Source organism: Apteryx rowi, unplaced genomic scaffold (assembly GCF_003343035.1).
Source record: "Apteryx rowi isolate R43461 unplaced genomic scaffold, aptRow1 scaffold_84, whole genome shotgun sequence".
NCBI classification, from domain to species: Eukaryota; Metazoa; Chordata; class Aves; order Apterygiformes; family Apterygidae; genus Apteryx; species Apteryx rowi.
In genome coordinates this window covers 2,484,053-2,509,365 of record NW_020451138.1, presented here as the reverse complement: position 1 = coordinate 2,509,365, position 25,313 = coordinate 2,484,053, and the positions used below count along the sequence as shown (strand labels likewise).

The 25,313-nt window shown below is 39.1% G+C and overlaps 1 protein-coding gene across 1 annotated transcript in view; it reads right to left on the bottom strand.

Annotated features, from left to right (window-relative positions):
• The window catches only part of KCNQ5 (potassium voltage-gated channel subfamily Q member 5), a 90,665-nt gene that overhangs the window by 51,269 nt on the left and 14,083 nt on the right, over window positions 1-25,313 (bottom strand). The window contains exons 2-4 of the mRNA XM_026090009.1: window positions 22,756-22,882; window positions 1,571-1,746; window positions 1,023-1,148 (exon numbers count right to left, since the gene is read on the bottom strand). Coding sequence (XP_025945794.1) covers window positions 1,023-1,148; window positions 1,571-1,746; window positions 22,756-22,873 — 420 coding nt within the window. The 5' untranslated portion in view covers window positions 22,874-22,882. The remainder of the gene's footprint in view (window positions 1-1,022; window positions 1,149-1,570; window positions 1,747-22,755; window positions 22,883-25,313) is intronic.

Genomic DNA, 25,313 nt, shown 5'->3' with positions numbered 1-25,313 from the left:
CTGGTTTGGCTCTTGCACTTGTCCCAGGAAAACTAATGAGTGCTCTAGGTTATGTCAGCATTAATGATCTCATGGGCATCATTTCACTCCCCAGACATTGTCAGAGCTCATGGTGTTTGTTATACTGCATCAGAGGTGGAAAAAATGCAGTTTTATGCCACCTCGCAACAGGCTTTGTTGTGGCAGATTTCCCAAGCTGCCTAAGTGACTCCCACATAGTGCAGCATGGGACAAGGGTCTAGCTCACTATAGGGCATTTTTATTTCCATGAAAACAAAAAACCTATATATTATGACATAAAAAAAATCAAACACTCGCACCTAGTTCCTCATTGTTCATTTAAAGCCTAGTTTATTTCAACATGTAAGCATTCATATAATCCTCCTTCTTTCAAAAAAACCAGTCAGGCATGTGCTTAGATCCCACAGACTTCGACAAAGTAAATGCAATTGATTTGAAAGTTAATCATGAGCTTAAATAGTCAACTAAATTAGGGCTTAACACCTGTAAAAGTGGTCAGAGAACACTGCTGAACCAGAATGGGAGTATTTATTCTTGTTTTTTGTGCTCAAGGTACAGGGGAGGGAGAATCAACATCACCCTGAGGGTATAGTCTGATGATACATTTTCTTTCACTGCAAAGCTGATTTAAGAATTTTCTGTTCCTCTTTCTTTCCTGATGCTTGTTCCTCCTCCTGCACTGCAGCTTACAGCCCTCTCACTTGGATCAAGGCAACTCTTTGTGGGATCATATTATAAACTGTATTATTAAAAGGATCTGGGTCGAAACCAAAATGTTTTCTTTTCATGGAAGTTCAGTGATCTGGTCTGCAGCAGAAACTCATAAACAGCTACTCTGCATGATGGGTAAAAATGAAATATGGATGTGCAAAAGAATAGCTGGAGGAGATAACTTCTCAGACCAGTTTTCTGCCAGAGAAAACAATTCGCTGAACAGTGGATGAAATGCAAAGCATTGTAGCATATTGGTTAACCAGTGCGTATTGTTTTTCTATACTTACTGTGCCCCACCAGAGAGCATCTGCATACGTAGAGAACTGGTTGTTTGCATCTTTTTCCACCAGATAAACCAGGAAAGATGAAAAGATGAGTACTAAAAATCCTATGTACCAGGCTGTGATTAATTCCTAGAGAAAAGAAATCAGAGATCAATATCCATTTAAAAGACTAAACAGAATGCCATTTCAAGGAAGATGCACTTAAAAGGTCTATATATTCTGAGCAGTTAAAAGTCAAATGCTTCCCTGAAGCTGATGAAAATTTTCTCTAAAAATGGACCAAATCTACTCCTATAGCTTGACACTCTAGCAATTCCACCAATGTCTATATAATTACAGCAGCATATCAAGCCCAACATTTTCAACATATTCTAAAAACTGTTARTGTTTAACATGGCCTGACATATCTGTGTTAATGCCTATTATAATGGATGTTACTGCAGGAAATTTTAGGTATTCTACTCAAAACTGCTAAATATTTGTTTCCTTGGACTCATGTTGAATCTCGTGAAGAAGTCAACCAGACAAACCCAGCAGCTAGGATTACATACCTTGCTATGTGCATAAACTACTGAACCTAATAATTTCCAAGTGCCTCCTCTTCGGTCCATGCGCACCATACGAAGGATCTGTAGGAAACGAAGACTTCTCAGTGCTGATGTTGCAAAAATGTTACCCTGAGTTTTTGCAGAAACAACTGCTATTGAAGCGATGAGAACAATGATGTCTGAAAAAAATATATTACAGAAAACATTAATGTCCTTGCACCAATCAGTAACACATATATGTACATGAGCTGAATGAAGGGATGAAGAAGAGACTCCTCCTGCAGCGGGCAGGAATCCTAGGCACTGGGAATCCTGGTTGAGTTAGGAGTCAGGACTGGTGTTTAAAACTGCCTTGGGAGCCTCCAGGGTGGGAACCAAGGGTAGTAATTTTAAAAAGATATGGATAAGAGGAGCAATATTGAAGGATCTGTCATGCCTCATCTAGAAACTTTGAAGTCTTATGTATCAAACTGTACAAATCAGTAGATGGACTAGAATGTTTCCCCTTCACATCTTTTCTCATAGCATCTTTCCTATGAAAAGGAAAAAAAAAAAGAAAGAAAAGAAAGGTAAGAAAAAACAAAGCTGCCTCAGTGACCAGAGTCCTGTAAAAGAATTTGGACTTACAAACACACATATTAATTTCCTACAAGAACAAACGCTATGTGGTTCAGGCATGTAGTAATGAGTTTCTGGACACAACTCCTTTTAGGTACCATTTCCTGGAAAGGAAAAATATAGTGCTGGATACTCAGATGCATTCTTCTCGCTGGCAGCCTGGAAAGTTTTCTCCAGTCCAGCAAGTGTTAGGATTTATTTCTTCAGGCCATAGCTTCAAACTGTGAGCCTGAGTGTTCTGCATGAACTAATCAGCCAACTGCCCTCTAAGTCAGACCAGCATTTAATGGGAGACGAAAAGAAGAAAGAGTGATGGCCCATGAACACTGTGAGAAGGCATAATAATCTTTCATGATGACTGGGGCAGACATACTGGTATACAGAAAGTGGAAAAGGACAGAAAAAGCTCCTCATCACCTCATCACTAATTTCCTGACCTTCTTTCAAACCCTAGAGAGCCTTTATAAGAAATACGTGGTTTAATTCTTAGGATTTTGGKTTTTTTTTAATGTTTATATGCAAGTATATTCTAAACCCACATTTGCCAGTGGAGAACTTCGTGAAAGCAAGTTCATGCTGATGTGAGTTTTGCTACTTTTGTGAAGGGTATAAATGCTCATTTTGCTCCAAGAGAAGTTCCTGAAAATGAGGACTGCCCCAGTAAGTGAATAGGCCCACACAAGCGAGCAGTGAGAGAGACCTGTTGTACCTACAAGCAGGACACCGTTTCCCTAGTATGTTCCAAAACAGTAGGAAATAGCCTTGTTTCATTCTGCTTAGCCACCCAAGTAAGCTGAGGTCCAAATATCCATGCTTGCAAACATCATGGCTTTCTCTGAACTCACCTATGGACAACTTCGCCCTCTAACTATATTATTAAGGGTGCAAATAACCTGTACTTCAAAGAGTGTCATGTTAACCTGTGGAAATCCTTGTCACAAAATGCTAAAAGTCTCCATGGGTTTAAAACCAACTGGACAAACTCATGAAAGAAAATTTAATTCAGGATTAATTAATACAAAGATGCCATTTCTGGCTCAGGGAGTCCCCAAGTAAGAGATCATTGGCAGCCGAGAGAATATTGTGGAGAAATACAGCTGTGTGCTTGTCCTGTTGTTACAGTCTTCCCTAACTCTTCATTATTGGCTAGTGTCACTGTCAGACACAGTATATTAGGCTAGATTGACCTTCCATCTGTTTTATATTCTGACATTTTAAAATGCCTTTGGCTACTACATAGATGGCTCAGAGTTGGCTACGATATAGTTGGCTACTATAAAGCTAGATTTGCTTCTAGACGTAAAGTGACCAGTGCCTTGCAGCTCCCACAGCCATGGGTCCACGGAGGTGGAACAGAAGAAATCCCCCTCCAACAGAGGAGGCAGAACGCTTATTGGGGTCTGTGTAGGAATTCAGAAATAACCTAATCAATCAGGAGAAGTTAAAGATGTCACAAATTCCAGTGGAGATCAGAAAAAGACATGGGGTGGGATTCAGCTCCATATTAAGACATTTAAACTTAGGCATCCACACGTGAACCAGGTGTCTAAACTCCCTGTGCAGCACAAGGAGGTCAAGTCAAGTCAACCAAATGTAGTGCAGCTACCCCTCAGGAAGACTCCTGCTGGCTGCTCAGCTGGCTTGCTCTCTAGGCCTGATATAGAAAATGGCTTGATTCAGTTGCCTGAATTTGTACAGTGCCATTTGAGATGGCCTAAGGTATCTGAGACATCCACTAGGGCTGGCAGATACGCTAACAGACGTGGGGGCCTGTGCCCTTCAGGAGAAGTAGCTGAAGAGCAGGGCATATCATGTAACCGCGGGCACCTCTGTTTACTCAGCTGCACTAAGCCCTAGGTCCTGACCGGCAATACAGGAAGTACAGACACATATCACATATGTAGACACCTACAGGCAAACTTCTAAATTTAGGTGTGTTTATCTGGATCTGAACCTCACACAGAGTGCGCTAGATAGCTGTGAGCAACATGGACTGTGCTGAACAAAGAATATCCCCGGTTGCTACCACAAAGACAGTTTGGCTTGGGTTTGACTCTGATCGGAGCAGCAATGCAACTGCTATTTTCAGCTGGTGGTGACTGGCTAGTCAGCAACATAGATACCTTTAGAAAAACAGTGTGCACTCCTGCTAATCAGTCTTGGAACTTAAAAAGAGTAAGATCACCCAAGCATTAGGAGTCTGGTCCAGAAATGATTAAAGTTCATACTGATGGTCTTGGCCCTTTTGATTTCTTTGGTTCCCCTCAAACACCCTGTGTGACTCTTTTTTTTAAAAAAAGCCAGTGATTTGCCCCTTCCCTTACTCCTTCCCGTTCCAGGTGCTCTGACAGCACAGTCCTGTCCCTTCCTCCCGCAGCCCTCCTTGGCTTTGCTTCCCTTGGAGCTAGGGAAGACAGGCAGGCAATTATTTCAGTGTGGTTTAACTTGCCAGGAACAGGTGTAAGATAAATCAAAATAAAGCTCTCTTGGCAAGGAATCAAAGAATCCAAAGGAAAGCTTGCACCAGTTAAAAGTTGCTTCTGAATAAGTTAAACTGGCTTAGTTTTCTTATGTAAGCATACCTGTACTGGAAAATATAAAAGTTAAGGACTTCATGATTCTCTCTCCATCACATTTTTATCTACCATACCTCAGATGCCTTTTTCCCTGTTTTAAGAAAGTAGAATACTCTCCTGAACTTCCTTCTATATTCCACCTGAATTTGGCTAAGATCTCCATGGTATTTCTGTATTTTAAAAAGGCTTTAACAAATATCTATCAATATTTCCCTTTTAATGGCAAAACTTAAACCATGAGGAAAAAAAAAGCAAACCCAGAGAGTTCTGGGTGAAATCCCAGGTTTATTGAAGTAAACAGTAATACTCCAATGAATTTAACTGGGACTAAGATTTTACTCCACACTTGCTACAYAGCACTGGGAAACTTTGTAAGTAATGGCAGTCGAGGGCAATGTAATTCCAAACTTCTTTACAATAACGCATTAGAAGGCAGAATTTTCTGAAGCACATTTACTTCTTTGATGTTTTCCAGGTAAAATCTTGTGTATGATCTTCCAAAATGTCAAGCATCTCCTCAGTGATGAAACTGATGCTATTCAGTCTTTAGAAATGTTTTTTCATTTTACTTGCCTTGCAGATAGCATCCTCCCTCATTAACTCCAATCTGAGATTGCAGATCTTCTAGGCAGCTCTGTGCAATGTTCGTTTTGAACACTTCATTTCAAATTAAATTTCAAACAATGAATTCTTCCATTTCAGATCTTTCATCTAGTATGACTCAAGAAAACCCCTGAGATTACATGAAAGTTTTGTTAATTGCATCTTAGCAGAAGGTTTTTTAGTTGACAAACACTGTGTTAACACTGTTTGTGTGTCAATGCCAAGTGCTCATGGGCCCCGTTAAAGAACCTGACAAGAACAGATAAAAGGTTGAACACAGAAACTTTACTTGGACCTTCCATCTGTTTTATGTTCTGACATTTTAAAATGCCTTTGGCTACTATATAGATGGCTCATCATCGGTTATGATATAGTTAACACATCCCAGAGCACTATATTTGAGCACGCCACACTGTAAAAACTTCATAATAACAACAGTGTATTCAATGGGCTCTATCCTAAGCTGATGAAAATCAGCAGTTTAAAGCAGTTTAAGGTAGAGCCTAAAGACTGACACCTGACTTAAGTCATGCAACAGTACCTCAAAATAAGATTCCTTTTTTTCAGACTCCTAAAAGAAAAGGTCTGGTTACACAAACTTATCTATAGGAGCAGCAGCCTTTTTACACAGCCTGCTAAGTTATTTGGCCTTGGTGTATTTCATGTTCCTGTAGGTTAGCCAAAAAAAGACTTTCACAGAGTTTAAAGCTTCTGAACACCCTAATAGAGGGTTATTCAGAGAGGGAAATAATTGTATCATTATCCACTGAGCACTGTTGAGAAAGGTCATAGAATGGAAAAGGTCATTTCATCATAACTGGCTGCAAAAATGCTTTTAGCTTCAAACAACGGATTAACCACCTCCCTCTACTGGTTCAAGAAGGCAAAGAACAAAATACATGATTAGAGCACATTGTAATAGTTAATTTTAAAAGAGGCAAATTGTAATGTTTTTACCAGGTGGCAGTTCCTTTGCTCTGTCAATAGTCCCACTGCTATGAATTCAGCGGGATATTTCACATAGTTATGGCAGCAAAATTTGGTCTAATATGGGCTGAACTTCCAGTGACTTTGCATTCATATTTACCTCAGAAATCAAGAATTTTCAATATTTTTATGTTAAAAATGTCCAGAATCTTAATTAAAAAAAAGTCTTTTATGATTAAACCTATAATGAAATCTCTGCTTAGAGAGCTAATGGATGTTACCATACTTAGAGAGATGACAGATGATATCATATTTTGTAATTTGTCCCATTGGAAAAACTGGAACTATTCGTTGATAAAGTACTATTCAGTATGTGCAAGATTGTCAAAGTCTGCAAACTCRATTTTTACAAACTACTCAAGGAACATACAGTGTTTTGAGATCACCTGAATTCACCCTCTGAAATGTGATATGCTCAAGCATTAGCCTATGTCTTTAAAAAAACATTTTAAAGTCATCCAGTGAATTATATCACCTGTCCATCTCTAGTGCAATTTGGGAGAGGCAGGAAACTGAGTTCTGCACCTCCCACAAAAAGCCGAGTTACTTTACAGGAAGAAGGACTCAATTTTGCAGGAAAAAAAAAGCCTAAACAACAACATCATCAACAACAAAAACACGAAGCAAAACAAGATACATTGTGTTTTGCATATACCAAAAATAATGATGCTCAGGATCCTGAGCAAAATTTGCTTTCTGCAATGTCTCAATATAGCTTTTCTTTCTGGTCTGGAACCTGATCTCTCTACTCAGATGCCAGACAGGTTATGATTAATCATCACCTACTAGTAAAAGTAATTGGCAGGGTATCTTCAGGAAATTCTTGGGATACATGACACTGTTTGATTTTTGCAGATGTTGTTGTCACTCTAGCCAAGAGGTCTTTGCATTTCCAAATATCTAACACCCTCTGGATGGAAACCATATTAACTGTCACTGCAGGCAAAACAAGAATCAGTGGTTTCCCTTGCTTTTGTAATCTTTTTTCAAGATGCAAAACAATGTGATATTTTTAGCAATAAGAAAATGGAGTAGTTTTGTGTATCAAGATAATTCTCAGAGATAAACACAGATGAGTGTGAAAATTGAATTTAATTGCTGTCAAAGACCACGAAGATGGGGCTGCAGGGTAGTGGCACATAGGGAAAAAAAAAGTTATACAAAAATGTGTACACTGTCTGAAATGAATAAAAAAACAAATGCACAGATTTTACTTCCACTCTATAGATTTTTTTTCTTCTAACAATGGAAAATGGCTATGTTAGTCACCGATTTCAGTTCTAAAGAGTCCACTAAAAGTGATCTTTGCATAGGAACTTGGATTTTCTTACTCATCAGTTGAGCAATACTCCGGTGAAAAGATCAAAAGAGATGAACTCTCTTGAACCCTTCTTTCCTTCCCTAGTCTTCATTTGCAATGTACTGGAATCATCTGAGTAAGAAAATGATTTTAATGTGAAGTGAAAGTGACTTCCTGCAAATACAGACATCTTCTCTCTGGTATACATCTTATTTTTACATAGCCAAAGTGGGTCTATTTAAAAAGGCAGTTCATCAACACGCAAAGCTATCTCTTCTGGCAAAGAGAAAATAGAAGAGATAAAAAATGTTTAAGATAAATTAAAGTAAAATATAAAATATACATATAAAATAATATATAATATTATCTATGATGTAGAAAATCTATATAAAATATTATAAAATGTAATAATACAATGTGAAATGTGTTATGTTTCAGTTAATTTCAATTCCATGACAAATAAGTGCTACATCAAATAGCAAGTATGTCACAAGAGATCCATTCGAGGGCTTTAAAATTGCAAATGCTGTGAGGATTAGTTACAGCACTGTGTCCCGATACTGAAATTCCAGATCTGGAATATTTGGAGTATTGCCTGGACTCCAGTGCAGGGGCAAGGATGGCTCTGCCAAGCAGCTGTGAACAAAGGTGGCCTCAGCCCACAGAGCCCAAGAGGTGAGCCTGTCCCTGCGAGGGGGCACGCGCTGGGGGCAAGTCGGCAGCAGCTCCTGAAATGCCGTCTGGGGGTAGCTGCCTCCATAGTACATCAAAAGGTGACCAAGGAGGGAAATCCCTGCTCCTCACTACTAATGTGCATACACACACACACACACACACACACACACACACTGCAAATTCTCCTGAGAGACTGCCAGTGGCTTCAGTCCACTTTGCACCATCCCAAGAGTCAAAAACGACAGTCCAGAGAATTTATCCTTCAAGATTTACTTACTATCTTTGTACCACCCAGCTATCTAAAACTTTTCCCCCTATCGCCACAACCCATCTGCGTGCCGCTCTCTTCACCTCCTGTATGTTGTATATCCTCTATATGCCCCTTCTCACCATGCAGCCATCTAGTAATGTTATTTCCCACCCTCAGCTGGGTCATTCTGTTGCCTGTCCTCTAAATCCTAAAATAAAGACGCACCATGCTGTCTGGATGGCTCAGCCCCTCCAATTTCTAAAGCCCTTCATCGCACACATCTCTCTTTGATTCCTTCTTTCCAAAATTCCTTGGAGGCTCCTATCTCCATTTCATTTCAGACTGTGGGGCACATGTAGGTAACCAAAAACACTGAGCGAAGTGTGCCTGTGGGAACATAAAATCTGTCACCTAAAAATGAATACATGCACTCCTCTGCTAAACATTTGTTTTTAAGCTGGTTCAGTGTTCAGAGAGTCATCATGTGGCATTGCTTCAGCCTCTTCTAATGAAAAAGAGTAAATTGGCTGAAGATTTCATGCCTCAACCACAGAAAAAGAGCTGTATAGTCTTTCCAAGCTGAGAAGAACTACCCCATGCTTCCTCTAAATATGAATACTCCTTTATCAGCTCCAAGTGAATCGAATTCTTTGTAGGTGCCTTAGTCTGCCTTTGGTACACCCTGAGTAAAGCTCTTTACCTTACAATGTAATCATATGTTCCCTGAAAACAAAACAAAACTAATTTTGAAACAACTCAAAGGCGCTTTTTAGTAACCAAATACAACAAATTTGGAATCTGTACATCAAAGAATTTTGGAGACAGAAAAATAAGGAATATTTTCGAAAAGCCAATATGGGAAATTGTTTAGGCATGACAACTAATATTCCCTTATAAAATTTTAGAATGAGGAAGATGGGTCAGGTTTTCGTTTTTGTCATTTTTGAATCCAGGTTCATATGACAGCAATAATTTCATCCCCGAGTATGGATCAGTAATGTTACTCATCGATATTTCCATGAACTAGAAGCATACGTACGCTGTTCCTGCATACAAGCAGCACATTGTCAAGCCATGATGATAAACATTATATCAAAATAATGTTATTTACCTTTTGCTTTACATAGCTAAAATATTTCTCAGTTGGCTGAGAATCGCAATAGTTCAACCAACACYGAAATTTAAATTGTAGTTATGGTCAGCATTTTTGATTTAGTTCAGACAAGAATAATGACATTAACAGGCACATTCCACCTTTGTTTGTACTGTTCGCAGTTAAGGTTCACAGGCCCATTGAGTACACACTCTTCCTGAGGACTGAACAAGACCTTGGAAAACATCTTTACATTGTTAACAGCTATCTCAATAAATCTTAAAAAACTAAAGACCGTCTGCAACCTAAGATTAAGTTCAATTACAAGTCTTTCATGAATTTATACTTTAATAGCTTTTTCCAATAATTGATCTTTAACATTACTAATATGCATCTACCAGAATAAAAAAACCCACTGTTTATTCTGTAAGGCTATTTTTGGCCCTAAGGCAGCTAAGAAACAAACCACAAGTAAAACAAGCAGATCCTTCTCAAAAATCTTCATTTACACTGTCCAATGAATGTTTTATGCAAGGGAAAACAAGCCTTACAAGCACTGGGAAACTAGTGCTTGCTAGTCGCTTTGCTATATCTGAGGTTTTTTGCTGGATGATACTAGACCTGTGCAAAAAAGTGGCTGGTGTTGTGGAGAAAAAAATACCTCAGGATAGCTGGAGGGAAAGACAGCAGGATGGATTCTCTCTCATACACATCTGATAAACACAGATGCTCATCAGATCATGCTGTAAAAAAATATAAAGTTACTAGCAAGAAAAAACAAAATAACTACAGGCATGGCAAGACTTGCGTATTGGGAACGATCTGAATAATTTAGGAGTGGTTAGTCAGAAGACAAATATGAGATGGCATGATAGAGGTATGCAAACTAGTGAAAGATAAGAAGGCCTGTTGGATGCCTCCTATTTACCCTTCCTTATAAAAAATGAGATCAAAAGACAATTTAAATCTGATAAAAAGAAATACAACATGCAATTACCTTGTAAAATTCRTTGCCACAGGATGTAAAAGAATAACTAGAGAAAATTAAAGGCAAGACTGGATGTTTCTCCCTGAACTGCTGGAATTAGATTTTTCATGGGTTCCAGTCCCCCATATAAGTCAGTCACTGATTATCCAACATATGAACAAAAAAGTTGCATAATTGGTCATTTGAGCTACAGGTTTTAATAACCTTCTCAGAGGTGTCTGGCACTAGGCAGGGTACAGAGAGACACCAAAGTGGGCTCCTATGTTACCCGCACCAGCAGGCAACACAGCAGTGCAGGGGTGGAAAGGCCAGAAAGGCTGGGAACAGAGAAAACCTGGGATGGGGTGGAAGTGCACAGACAAAATGTAAATGTGAAGAGGTACATGACAGGAAGGCAGGGAAAACTACTAAGTGATGATGCTGAAAAGGGTAGGGGAGAGAAGAGCATACCTCTGAGGGAAAAGAAAAGCCTGCTTGTAGGAGAGGAGAGCAGAGCAGAGCAGAGCAGAGGAGAAAAGAGAGGGTCTGCTCTCAAATTCATTGAGGGGGAAAAAAAGCAATATCCAGTGTCTGCTTGAGGTACCTAACGTAGGTGCCTAAGGAAGGAAATGTTAATTGAAAGAGATGTACTCTTACCTTAAGTTTTCTGAACCATCTCCAGGAGCATGTGCCTCTCTCTGTTGACTAAACACAGCACTTGCATTCCTAACCTACGCAACTATTTTGGATGTCTACGCAATCAGTGTGAATACCTCCTGGGACTCTCCTGTTTTGGTAAATCTGGAATTTACACAGACAGTTCAGAACCAGAGCTTTCTGGCCACTTCACCCTCAGCTACCAGCCCACCTGCACTTCTTATCTTAGCCTACGAGGGGCTGCGGTGCCAGCAGGAAGCTCTCTATGTCTCAGGGAAGACCAGTGCTATTCTCTATATTGTTTATTCCAGGTGGTGATCCATGGCCCATGCACAGCCCACCCTGTGACCACCTCTGGGACTTCCTGATGTGAGCGACGTSAAGAAGGAGACACGAGCACTGCTCAGTGCCTGCCAGAGAGGGAAAACACATGATCTGGTAATGCTTTCCCAAGCCCAACAGGAGGCAATCCCAAAGTGAGATCTTAAACACAGTCAGTGTAAAGTCAGATCTTCACTTTTGAAGGTTATCAGCACCATCCTAAAGGTAAAAAATGTAATCTTTCTTTAAGAGGAGATTACAGCTTCTAGGAGCCTACTGCTTAGGTGCTGGGGGTGGGAAGGGAAGGGAAGGGAGGAAGTTAAAATACAGATAATATTTGCTATCTAGAAATATGCCAATATTTCTATATAGCTGTATTAAACTTGAGATATAAATACTGTAGCACTGTTACACAATGTAACAATGTCATTACATTGTAAAATCCTTCTTAACTACTGCATTTAATGCAGCATCTGTAAAAATGAGGAATTAAAAAGGTACTTTTTCTTCTAACATACAATTTTTTTTTCTAGTGAAACAGTTTGAGGGTAACCATTTGGGGCATGATCATAAAAACAGAGATTGCCTGTAATTCCCACTAAACTGGATGGGATTTGGATCAGATTCTGCCGACTGGGCTTTCAGTCGCTTAAGTAATGCTGGTGGCAACGTGTAGTTCTCTGCAGTGATGTAAAAGAACAGAAATGTCCATGAAAACTGAATTTCTTCAAGCCTTATGATCAGTCATAAGCTGGCTGCAAGGCTGGATGAAGAGACATAGCAATCAGTTTGACTGTACTGAGCACAACAACGGGCAAAACTTGTATTTTAACCTGTCAGCACTGTCAGCTAACAAATTAAGGCTGAATAGAAAACAGCTTCTTGGCTGTTATCTAGATAAAGCTACATTTGAAGAAACCAATGTTATATCCCCCCCAAAAAAGAAAATGCCTATTTTGCTAAATGACAACACATCCAATCAAAATGAAGCAATTATTATTAACCTGACTGTACCTAGGACCCTTTTCCTGGAGAACTTGCTCACATACAAATGACCCGAATAGAAATAAACTAGTCTTCTGTAAAGATAGCAATAAAGTCACAACATAAAACAAGCATAACTAATAATTATAATAATGCTAGTTAAACTAAAAGCAGCAAAGAGACTGAAAGACATAAAGCAGCTATAAGATAGCAGCATGTTGAGGGCTTTCATATATTGCAGGATGAATGTAAAGGGAACAAAGTAATCTGTGAACAAGGATTAGTAAAAACGTAATTATTACAGAAAAACATGAATGAGGCAGTTGCCCACAATGCAATACCTACTGTGAACACTCTCACTAAATTTCCCCTTTTCCCCTAGGACTTTCAAACCATTCTAGAAAGATTCCTTCAATATACACCAAGCAGATAACTCACTTAGACATCTTCAGATTTCTGCATCAGTGTTCGTGGGGGTGTGGCTGGGACACCACAAGAGAAAACATGATTTGATCGCCTAAAACCTGCCAGTGTAGGTAATTATGGCTCAGATAGTCAGATCTGGAACTCAGTGTTGTATGATGTATGAAACCAAGGCATTAACATTGAAATTTATGTCAACATTCTGCAACAGCACCCCTAAGGAAAGTAAGTATAGGCATGCTAGTAAAATAGAAGACATACTAAAACTGATTTTTGAAATAAAGTGATACCACAAGCTAGTGATATCACAATCTCATGAGAGGTTGTATATATGCTGAGGACAGAGTAACAGGTGGTTGCAAAAGTCCAAAATAACAAACATCTAACATAGGACGCTATTATGGACCTATATGAAAACGTTTTTAAATGATTCATATTTCTGCCTGGAGAGTATAATTCACTACTACACTGAAGGAAAATTTGCACAGCCAATGCAGTAGCAATTCTTTTCAAAGACAGGCTAAGGAGAAGAGCCAACAATTATTTGAGATGGGAGTTATGAAGAACATCACACAACCAATGCATTTGTCAGCAGCCTGATACTGGAAAAGAATCCAAGAAAATAGAATATTTCTTTGCATATCAATTAGGTTCTGAAATGTTATTCTCTTACATCATCAAATATATATATATATATATATATATATATATATATTTAGATGCCAAGAATGATAAAACTTGAAGAACAAATCAGTATCGTACTGCTTTTGGGACTCCATTATGCTGAGGTAGGTAGATATGTATATTTGGCACAATCCTGTCTACCTCCTCACCTTCCACACTAGTGCTACATGTTAACAACTACTTAATTTTGGAATGGAGAAACATTGACATATATCTCTGGATATTATGAGCACCTATGCTATCTACAGATATGATGAGAATTCAGATTAGTAAGGCAGGATCTGAGCATCTCAAATCAAATAAAGAAAGGTAGTGAAAAGAGGTACTATTTCTGTGAGCATCTTTGTGTACTGGGCACCTCCAGTAGCAATGAGTTTAGAGCCAGTCTCTAAAAATCAAATGTATCAAGTCTAAAACCAGAAAATGTTAAATGTTTCTTGGTCTGTCAGCTGCTTACCTGATTCTTACTGTACCTTTCCATGTCACTGAAACCTTGTGGCTCATAAGCAGCACTGGAAATTCTACAATCAATATATTTTCTGAGATTCAAATATTAGAGATGATCAATCATTTGAAAGACTCTGTAACTCATTTACAGAATATGGACATGAGTGCAGACAGAGCATGGACAGAGAACCTCATTATTTCTAAATTATTAGACTGTGACATTTGACTTCAGGAGATTTTCTCATCAAAGCTGAACTGAACTAAGAATTGCTAACCATTTTAATGCATGTACTAAGCTTTATCAGTCTGATCTGGGATGGACATAACTACATAATGTTTGGGAAGATAATCTTCAATAGTTTCCTAAATAGGCTTCAAAGAAAGTAATTCTAATATCACAAATAAATTCTTTATAGCAAAAGGTCGCTGGCTTTTAACAGATTCTCAGTCACAAACTGTCTTCATTTTCTGAATCAGTTCTGTCCTTCACACTGCAGTGCTCTAAGCCATTTCATCCATTCTGGTGTGGATCTCTTCTAATGTGTACTACAGGAATTCTCTATTTACAAATGACTGATAATTCATTGAATGAACAAAATTAGAGTTTCTCACATAGCAGATGAGTACTGTTAACACCAGGTAATAGGGTAAATCAGCATCTCTCTCTAGACCAGTTAAGAATTATTTATTGATGTTTGAATAGTTTCAACAGGGCTGAAAGATGGTAATTTCGTGCTCCAAATCTCACAGAGCCAGAATTTAACCATACTTTATCCAGAAACCAGAAACTGGATTACCAGCTAATCTATACGTTTGGAAGAAAGAGTGCTTCTAATTTTGACAAAAAAGAAAAAAAATTCCAGCTTGAATCTAAAATACCTTTCTTCAGAAAAAGGGCATTGATATGTTTCTGTGAATGTTTTTGATTTCCATTAATCAATATTTTTCAATGAAAAATCATTTCATCAGAAATTCTTCACCAGCTTTATTGACTTCCCTGATCCAGAGATCTCAGCGGATACACATAACATGGATGTAAAAAAACTTCAACCCCCAAACCAAAACCTCAAACCCCGAGCCTCGTGAAAATGAAACATGACACTACCCACAACTCCTCCCCAGTAGGAAAAGAGAAAACGTTAGACACATGTTAGTCAGGTTGCCCGATTCATGGTAGGTGCTCCTCTACTCAAAATAATGATTGTGACACTAGTGTAAGAATACACTAGTGGATAATTCTACTGGTGATAATTGGAGTATTTTATGGAATAAAGTGTGTGGCTAAAAAATGAGTTTAACTAAGGCTGACAGGAGAATGTTGCCAGAATAGCGCCCCAATAAGGAATTTCTTCCTGCTGGAACTTGATTTTGCTGGGATTTATTATGAGATGTGATAAGATGTGTCTCTTTGGTCAAGCATATACTTAATTCCAGACCAGCATTAGGTTGTTCAGAGTTCAAATTATACTGGAAAGGGGCTTTTTATATTGTTTATCATGGACAAGAGTTTTGCTATCTAGCTGTATTTGAACTTTATAATGTGTTCAAATACTAAGGTGATGGACACACAACATATCACTGCATAAATATATTGAATTAAAACAAATTAATGGTTCAGCTGACCTTGTAACACACTATATATGGATTTGTTGGTGAAGGTTTAACAGAAATACTCTATGACAGTTCATTACTACTCTAATTAATGAAAAATAGATCCAGTAATATGCAACAGCTGCTGCTATCACTTAATGCTCTGAAACAGTTTGCCAGCCATGAAGTTCAAGAGCCTGATTACAGATAGTGGACTTAAGCTTCCTGTTAGGAATTTGTTCATTTTGCAGCCTCAACAGAATTTGAACTTGTGACATTTCCATCACGCTGTAGCTTGATGAGAGGTAAAATAGCAGCAGCTGTGGGGAAACTACTAATGGACTAACTGAAATCCATGAAACGTTTCACTGGACTGGACCATCAGTAAGTCTAGTTGCCCTGGAAAAAAATGTTATATTACTAAATTTAAGGGCTCAAATTTAAGGTGAAATCACTCCCAAATGGGAGTTTCAAAACCCCAAATTGAATATAGAATTTACATACTGCTTAGGCACTAAAATTGTGTGCTCAAGTCCATCCCACTAGATGTATGGACTAGAGAATTCTGCCCACAATAAAGGAAACAGCAATAGTGGAAGGGCAACTAAATGACTACTGAAGATGGGCAAATACAATGTAAAGCAAGGAAGAACTTCTTTCCCTCTTAAATCACATGTAATAGTGGCCATAATACAGCCAGAAGTTAGTGAGAACACAGAGCTTGCTAAGCAAATACTATTGTAATCTAAAAGGGAGAATCAAGGCTATTTGTTGGATATGCACAGGAATGCAGGATTCTTACAACCCAGGAAAATAAAGAACACATTTGGTATAACTACCTTATTAAAGTGAATTTGGAGGATAAAGAATAATAGGAAAAAAATGTTTGACTGGAAAGACGACTCTGTTGACTTCCTATGATGTGGGAAGCCCTTTCTCAGTGGTTAGTGCATTCTGGTTACAAAATAATGAGATATGACACATTACTGAAGCACAATTAGAAATGAACTTCACTGGACTTGATAAATCAGCAAAAACATGAAGGAAAGTCAGAGCTGAGCCAGGTATCTGATTGCTGCTTGATACCAGATGTACCAGAGGGGCATTGCTATATTGCTGCTTACAAGAACCACTCTCAGAAAAGGCATTTAAAAGCTTTTTAGAAAGGGCTATACAAAATATTAACTGATCAGCTGATAACTTCAGTCACATGAGTGAGATATTTCAAGGGAATTAGGTCACTGAAGACCACGACAAAGAGGAAAGTTGGTAACAGGAACAGAGGGAGAAGTCTGGGAAACTGTCCCAAACAAATCTACTGATTAACTCCCTTTCCCCCCAAATGTCAAGACAGGCACATAGGTGTGGTAATCTGGATGGAAAATGTACCTTTCACAACTCAAACACCTAAACCACCCAGACTTATGACAAATTACAGTAATATTAAACTTCAGCTAAACTTAAAACCCCTCTCAGTATCAGGGACCACAGAGGAAAACCTTACCCATAAAACAAATAAATGAATATTTACTCCCATTACAAGAATACTTAAAAACAATAACCCCATACCTTCTATTGAAAATAGAAATATAAGTGTGGACAGGTCTATCCAATACTTTCACCTAGGAAAGGAAAATGGGTGGATCAACTTAGATATCTAAGTAGAACCAAGTGTGTTGTTAAGCTTAATGTAGCTATAACTAATGCTCAGTCCTTTAAAATATCCCTTTTCCTCCCCAAAGTAGAGATAGTTTCTTAGTGTATTTCTATTGTGTGTTGTCTGTAATGGAATATATGTGCACTATGATAAGGTGTGGTCTGGAATGTGCAAGCTGGTAGTGGGTGTTGAAAATAGAAAGGAACATGCTGAAATAATTATTTTGTTATCCATATACTTTGCTTTTTCTTCATGATCTCCCCTCTGACATTAATTTTCTTTCTTCCAAATCATTTGCAGTCTGTTTCTTCTCTGATTCCTTTGTCTTTTTCCATAAAAAAGGCTTTACTCTGCTCTGCAAATTCTCATTTAGCCCCTCTTGCCTCTCCAGCTACTCTCTAATCTTTGTAGATTCACTGGTTTCTTCACTGTTAAACCTCTGGACACTGTTCATTCTACCTCTCCACTGCTTCCCCATCCTGTACCTGCACTGAAGAAGGTCACAACACAACAATCTTTAGCCAAACCAGCAAGTACCTTCTTCCTCTTCACTTGGTTTTTAAATAGCATAGTATGTTGTTATTACTGAGTTACCTCACTGGGTTTTCATTACTTATTCCTTACATGGGTCTGACTCTTGATACTCTTTTAAATTTCTTTTTCCTGAATGATGCTCTCTTTGGAATGTTCTGCTTTGTACTACACGTTACAAGGGTTGAGCTCCCCTGCTGCCCTGGCTCCAGCAGTCACCTTTACAGCTATGAAGCACATGCTCACCACTCCAGCCCGCCTCCACAGCTGACCTGAAGACTAGTCTTCCTGCATATGCTGGCCTCTGGTTCAAGAAAACACCCTCACGCTCACCTCTGCCTGCCCCTGAGGGTAACTCGCCATCCTTCTCTTCACCATTTCCAAAGCTGCTGCCTTCATGAAAGAAGACACATCTTTGCTGCATTGGCTTGAAATACTAATGAACTGTGTCATGGTCTTATGCAATGGGATCCAGTCCATGCACTGCAGCACCTCTGTTCTGTTGTCACTGGAAGCAGTTAGCTGGTGCTAATAATCTCCAGTATTTGTAGGGAGGAGCACTTGTCTGCTGTTCACTCACCCTTGCTGGGCTTTCTCATGCAAACAGTAAGCCCCCAAGTCTCTTACATGGACAGTGGATAGAAAGAAGGACCTCTGAAAGCCTAATGAAGAGATCCTGCCTGGCAGAGGTCAGACATGCAAGTGAGGATCTTACACTTCTGACCCACAGTTTGTTATTTATTACTCCTAATTATTTTTATATCATGCCACTGCATGGGAGCCCATGTCACATACTAGTATTTCATTGATGCTAGGTGCTGTACAAAACCAGACATGTTCTTGTGGCTTTTAAAGCTGCAGGACCTTTCATGGCTCAGTTTTGTGATGGTGAAGCCTCCCAAACTGAATGCACATGACAGTGGCCAGAAGTTTAATTTTTTCAGGTCACATGTAATGGTAGGAGAACCATTGCCAATAGAGAAAGGATAAAGGACTCATCATTGATTTCTGTGTCCCTGGCTGGCTTTGCAGTAAGGGGGTGCCATGCTTTCTTCCTGATCAGCAGACATGTCCCCTTTTGTCCCAGGGATCTTCAGCAAGCATGGCTCCTCCTGAGGGATAGGGCTCCTCCACCAGCATCTGAGTTACTGAGACCCCAGAGGGAGCCCTGATGTCTGCATTATAACACAGCAACATTGCTCTCTAGTGCTAACATCCAAGCTTCAGACTGATATGCCTGGGATTTATGGAAAATTAGAATCTTACAGAAATAAATACATCTTTAAGTACATCAGTATCCGTGGGAGAGTATGTTGGTATGCTCTATGCCTTATATACACAGGCTCATACAGAAACAGAGAAAATGAGGGAAGGCAGGCAACCCTTGATCCTGAACTAAAACAAAATACCAATCAAGGTTTAATACTGCAGTATTATTCCCATTTTCACAGAGGTAAACAAGGATACAAAACTGACAAATAGTCTTGATAGATATCTTTCCTTACCTAGTAGCACACAGAGTTGCTTGATGAACTAATTTGTCAGGGTAGTGACACTGCAGGCACACTAACCTAAGCACAGAGCTTTGGCCCTGAATAATGCTTTTCTGGTAGGTTATTAATGGAAAAAAATAAAGGCTCTCTGAATGTGACCCTTGAGGTAATCCTCAAATTTATTATTTCTAGCTCTTAGGCCATTCCCCTGTGTGACTTGTGTTTGACCACAAAAATAATCAGTGAACAGATCTGCTGTGGATATATAGGCAAATTTAATTAATAGTAAACGACTAAGTCTTTTAAAATATTATTGTTTCACTGTAAAAATAAGCAGAATGAATAAGTAAATGGATGAATAAATAAACAATTCAACAAATACACAMAAAAAAAGGCTGAAACTGGCCATATGCTTTTAAGGAGACCTCACCACTGAGCTCACTGCGTCCCCTCAAAGCTGCCTTTTCGCCAGGCTGGACAAGCCCAGAGTCTCCCTCAGTCTCTCTTCACCAGGCAAGTGCTCCAGCCCTGACCATCTTGGTGGCTATCCCCTGAAATCACGCCAGTTTATTGATGTCCTTTCTATACTGTGGGGCCTAAAACAGGCTGCAGTATCCCAGGCATGGTTCAGTGATTGCTGGGTGGAAGGGAATAATGATTTCCCTCAACCAACTGGCTGGTTAATGCAGCCCAGGATGCTGCTGGCCTGCTTTGCTGCTAGGGCACACTCTACAACAACCGGAAAGTCTGGGTGTCAGGCAAATATTTAGCCTATGCAGCAAGAGTTGCAAGATAACTTGCTAAAGGCTCTTCCTTAAAAGATCAAATCTGGAGAGACACTGAACATCTGAAACTCCCTTCAGAGATGCTACAGTCCAGAAATGGACAAAAAACAACCAGTAAAAGAAGAGAGACACAGAGTAATGGCAAGAAATGCCATTAAGGGCGAGAAATTCAAGCTAGTGGGTTTGTTTCCAGAAGTTGCACTAGGGGCTTTATAGCGTATTGCAGAACAAAGTTCCCCAGGAAGATGTCCATGAGCAAAGGCCTGTTGGCTGCTAGTTCGTTCTGCGAGCAAATACCAGAGTCTCAAGGGGGGCAGTGGAGAGAAGACGCTTTTAAGGCTAGAGATGGCCTACATAAACACAGGAGCAACCAGGAGAGTAGACGGACTCCAGAGCAAGGAGGAAAAACTATAATTGAGTCAAGTAAACCCCAATGCTCACTGAGGCCTGTGCCAGGAAATCTGCCTGAACTCTTACACAAATAGTAGGAGGGTAGCTATGAGCTGTTTAAAGGAAAGGGGAAAAATCTACGTCAGTCGCCCTGTGATAACATACAGAGTTTTGAACAAGAAAGAACCTTCATTCATTTTTGCTGGGAATTAACACCTAAGACTGAAGTAAATCACTGTCAGAAAACTTGCCAGTTGAACAGAGACAGGAAATGGAGGAGAAATGAAAGCTGAACTGAACGAACTGTTAGTGTTTCCACACAAAAGCATTTCAGGAGAGCAGCAAAACAGTCTGGTGTTTCCAATGTTTCTAATAAGTTCAAATGCTTAAATGTTTCATATGCTTCCAGTAAGTTCTAAATGTTCAATGTAGGTTAATTTTATTAAATTAACAGTCTGGTCCTTTCTTATGATTATGTGCTGAAAAAAAACTGATTACTGGAAAGCTTCACGTGCACCACAAAAATCTTGAAGTAATTGCAAGTTTAGTTAAGAAGGGTAGCCATGTTTGTTGATGCCAGGAAAAGTGAATGTCTGAATTTCTAGCTTTCCCTTGACATGTTGCCGGGTAAAGGCTGGGAAGATTTTTGACTCTCCTTTCTGCTTTCTTTTCAGCCAGGTGTGGGAACGTTGGGGCAAGTATGCGACCGTAGGCCTGGCTGGGTCTGGGTAAGATACTTACAGATATCCCATTATTCCTGAAAAAAACATGTGCCAACCCTGATACATGCTACTCTTCTGAAGTGCCACAAAATAGCTTTGGTGGGATGATTCTTTCTGTGGGGGAGACAGTCTGCGCCTCCTTTCCACCTACCCATGCACCTCTTGCTAAAGACCCTTTCTCCAAAACAGGAATTCCTCCATGAGACAAGGTGTGGACTTACTGGGGAATGAGACAGAAGGCATAAAGTGTGCTTCAGATATTAGCACTACCCATCATGCCAGCCTGCTACGTCACCAGGCACTGCACAACTCTTTTCAGATCAGGGCTGCATTCATCTTGACGAGGTTATTGTTATTCCTTGTTTACATGGAGACCTTTGGGTATTACTGCTATGAGCGTGAGACTCCGTTGTKCTACCTGCTGTATAGATGCATGGGGAAATGAGTCTCCTGCCCCAACCATTTCATAATTTAATTTAAGATACAAGCAGATGAAATTAAAGGCTGGAGAGAGGAAGGAGGTTGAGACAGAAGGTGGAAAGTTGAGATCCTGAAGTTCCACAGATGTCCTCTACAAAGCATTTGCCCCAAATCATTAGAAAAATAATAAATTATCAGATGAATTTGGTTAGCCATCCTTGATTTCTGCTGTTACTGGGAAACTGATTTCTTACAGATTCTTTTTAAAAATAGGGATTTGAGTGGTTGTGGGCTTATTTATCCATTCACAGAGAGAATGTCTAGAGCAAGGAAAAGGAGGAAGAGACTCTTGAAACAGTTCTAGAAGCAATTTGTTATCTCCTATGCCGGACTCACTGGCAGAGCTGCTACCCGGACTCTCATGCAGAGATAAGAGGAAGAAGTAAAGTTGTCAGATGACAGCATGATACATGCTCCGAGGTAGGTTTTCAAATGTAATGAAGTGTACATACATCTTATCTGTGACCACAGAAGGTTAAATAAGGAGAACATGTAATATATGCACATATATATGTGGTATTTACATAGGTATATACAAGTTGTCTAATACTCATGGCCATTAAATGCATACAGCTCCTGTGATTCTCAAGGAGGCTGTGATTTTCAAGGACATCAGCTCTCAACCTCTCATTTTTCCAATATACATGTCAGCTGTATGACCTGCTTAGAAAAATGTCCTTTGGAGAATATGAGAATAATGAACTGACCAGTATTAAGGGTCTGTTTTTGTATCTAGAGAAGCCTTGGGCAGATGACAGTTGACACTGTCACACAACTATTCTGGATTTATACCAGGGTAACTGTGAACAGAATCTGCTCCCTTTTTTTTTTCCATTTAGAAGCAAAATGGACAGTGGGATGTGAACTTCTTTTTTTTTTTTAACCTTAAATCTTTTTTTACCTTTTACCTTTTTTACCTTTTTACCTTAAAATAAACTAGAGCTGGGACACTCACCTATCACACAGAATGGTTTCCTTGCAAAGCGCAGTCTTCCTTGCCATCCTCGGTATCGACAACAGCATCCAGCAGACCAAATACGAATAATAAATTCCAAACCAAAGACAACAATCATGACAAACTCCTAGAAAGGCAAAAAAGAAAAATATCTGTTACAGATAGCCAACATTCAAGCACCAAGAAACATTTGACAACTGTGTGTGTCTAGCAGCCTGTGCTGAGCTGCCGTTCTCTAGAATGGTTGCGTGTCCACCTGGTAAAAACAGGTCCCAGAGCTTCCTGGTGAAGGGCCCAAGTCAACAACACTAAATATTTGCTAAAATCAGCTACTTAATGTGAAAGACCAGAGGGCTGATTCCTACACAACCAATATCAAAGCAAAATACTCAGTGACTTCGGATACTGAGGATCAGACCACAGGTGATTTAGAGAATTACCAAAGGTGTTATGTATCTACAGCTGTAAAATTAGTTCTTACTCCAAAGGCTGAGTGTTTTTATAGATTTATCCGCATTGTACTCCCCGGTAACAATACATAGCTAAAGAGATTGTGACAATGCAGAAGCAGCAGTTAGGAAATAATTTATTTCCCAAAGTAGGTTAAGGTGYATGCTCTTGTTGTTATATTCAATTGTATGTAATTGCTTCTAAGACAAGTGAAYGTCCAAACTAGGTGCGACTTTCCCTGGACACCTGTGCAAATGAAAACATCTAAAAATCTCGTCTTGTTTGTCCGACTTTCCTTTCTTTCACATCGGAAACTTTTTAAAGACTGTTCATTTCAAAAATGTCTATTTGTATTTATGCCATTTTTATTGGAATAAATTCTGTTTTCAGTACAACAGTGAGGTCAGTGAGTTGCAGCAATAGAGTTTGGAGCAGAATTCAGCTTCTCCACATCTTAAGGAAATCTGAATCTCTATAATATGCTGTGAAATAGTACATACATACTGGTATGGAGCTATAAACTTAATTCAGAGATTCTGGAATGCCATCATAACGTTACAGATTTTGGAATGCTGAAACAAAAATTTGTGTGTTAACTAAAAGAAGTAGAAAAGTACTTGAAGGAGCTTATTAAGCAGCTCATCAAAAAGAAGAGGATGAAAGTTGTGTTTTATCTGGCAGCTGAATGCATTTCCATGTCTAGGAGAAAGCTGTTCCTTGTCAGCCAATTAATTTGTTATTCCTACAGGATGAGGACTAGTGCGGTGCTGGTAAGAAAGCATTGCAAATAAATTGAGAAATATTTGCAATTTGTTCCCAATAAATAATTTGCATGTTTTTAGCCTGTATGAGACTAAAACTCTGGAAGCCAATAAACCTGTAAATATGACATATGTCAATTCAGGCATTAATTTACCTGGACTAAGGGTATTATTAATATTGTGTCATGTAATGACGCCTTACTAGCTTATGATTAATGGCTGTACACTGAAACATTGAGAACTTAATTTGCTTTTCCTTTCACAGAACAATTTGAAAACATAGTATTCTGTCCTAAAACATGTCAGCTTGTTATAACTACATCACACTGATAGTGTTTTTAGAATCTTCTTCAGTATATTCATTTCCAATTTTGTAAATCCTATATTGAATTCATAAATCACAAAAGCAAAATGAGATCGCTTTGCTAAAATGCACCTAAATAAAAGGTTGGTTGTATTTTTTGTTGGAAAAAGAACACATGGAAAAATGACTGTGATTGTTTAGAGGTTTTTTATTCATTCTACTTCAGCAAACTTCAACTTAATTCCATGGACAGAGTTATTGCACAATTTTAGAAAGGATTATGCGTAAAATTGAAAAAGTTCTGCATATAGCACCAATAATTCTTACTAGTAGGTTACCATGTGGTACATTTCCTTGTAGGAAATTCTCTGTAGGCCAAGAATAAAATGGAGAAGAAGCCAACTGGAAAAAAAGAAAGAACGTGCATTTCAGTCATTTACCTACCACTTTCACAGCGTGAATTGTTAAATCTGGATTACACATYATTAGATGATGTCTCTGAATTTACAGGGGTTCATGGCAGGCATCCAGGCCTTTTGACATCTGATTCTCTTAAAGAAATTACTTCTTTGGGGCAGGGGTTAAGAGAGACAGAATGGGAAGACGGTGAAGCACAAAACATTTTCTTGCTGCCAATAGAACCTTTTCCTTGTTAAAACCTCTTCACGTTTCATTTGGCTACAAGTTTCTAGTTTCCCTGAAAACATGCTGCATGTACAGGTGCCTAAGGGACACCTCCTGCATAGCAAGTGCCCTGAAATTGTCACAGGCGCCTTTCATCCACCCTGGGAAGTGCTCTGCGCTGGAGCCGACTCACCCCAGCAAGAGCACATCCTCCGCTATATTGCGGGCCCGCTGGACCGCCTCTGATGGAGAACGGGCAAGACCGTAAAGTATTTAATGATTATGGAAGGGCTATTTTACAGCCTCACTTGAGTTAAATTAATACCACAAAATTGCTGATAGAAGTTGAAAAGTGTTAATTTTTTGGTAGTTTAATGTTCTGGTTCCTATTAGCGCTACTCAGTTTGATATTCATTATC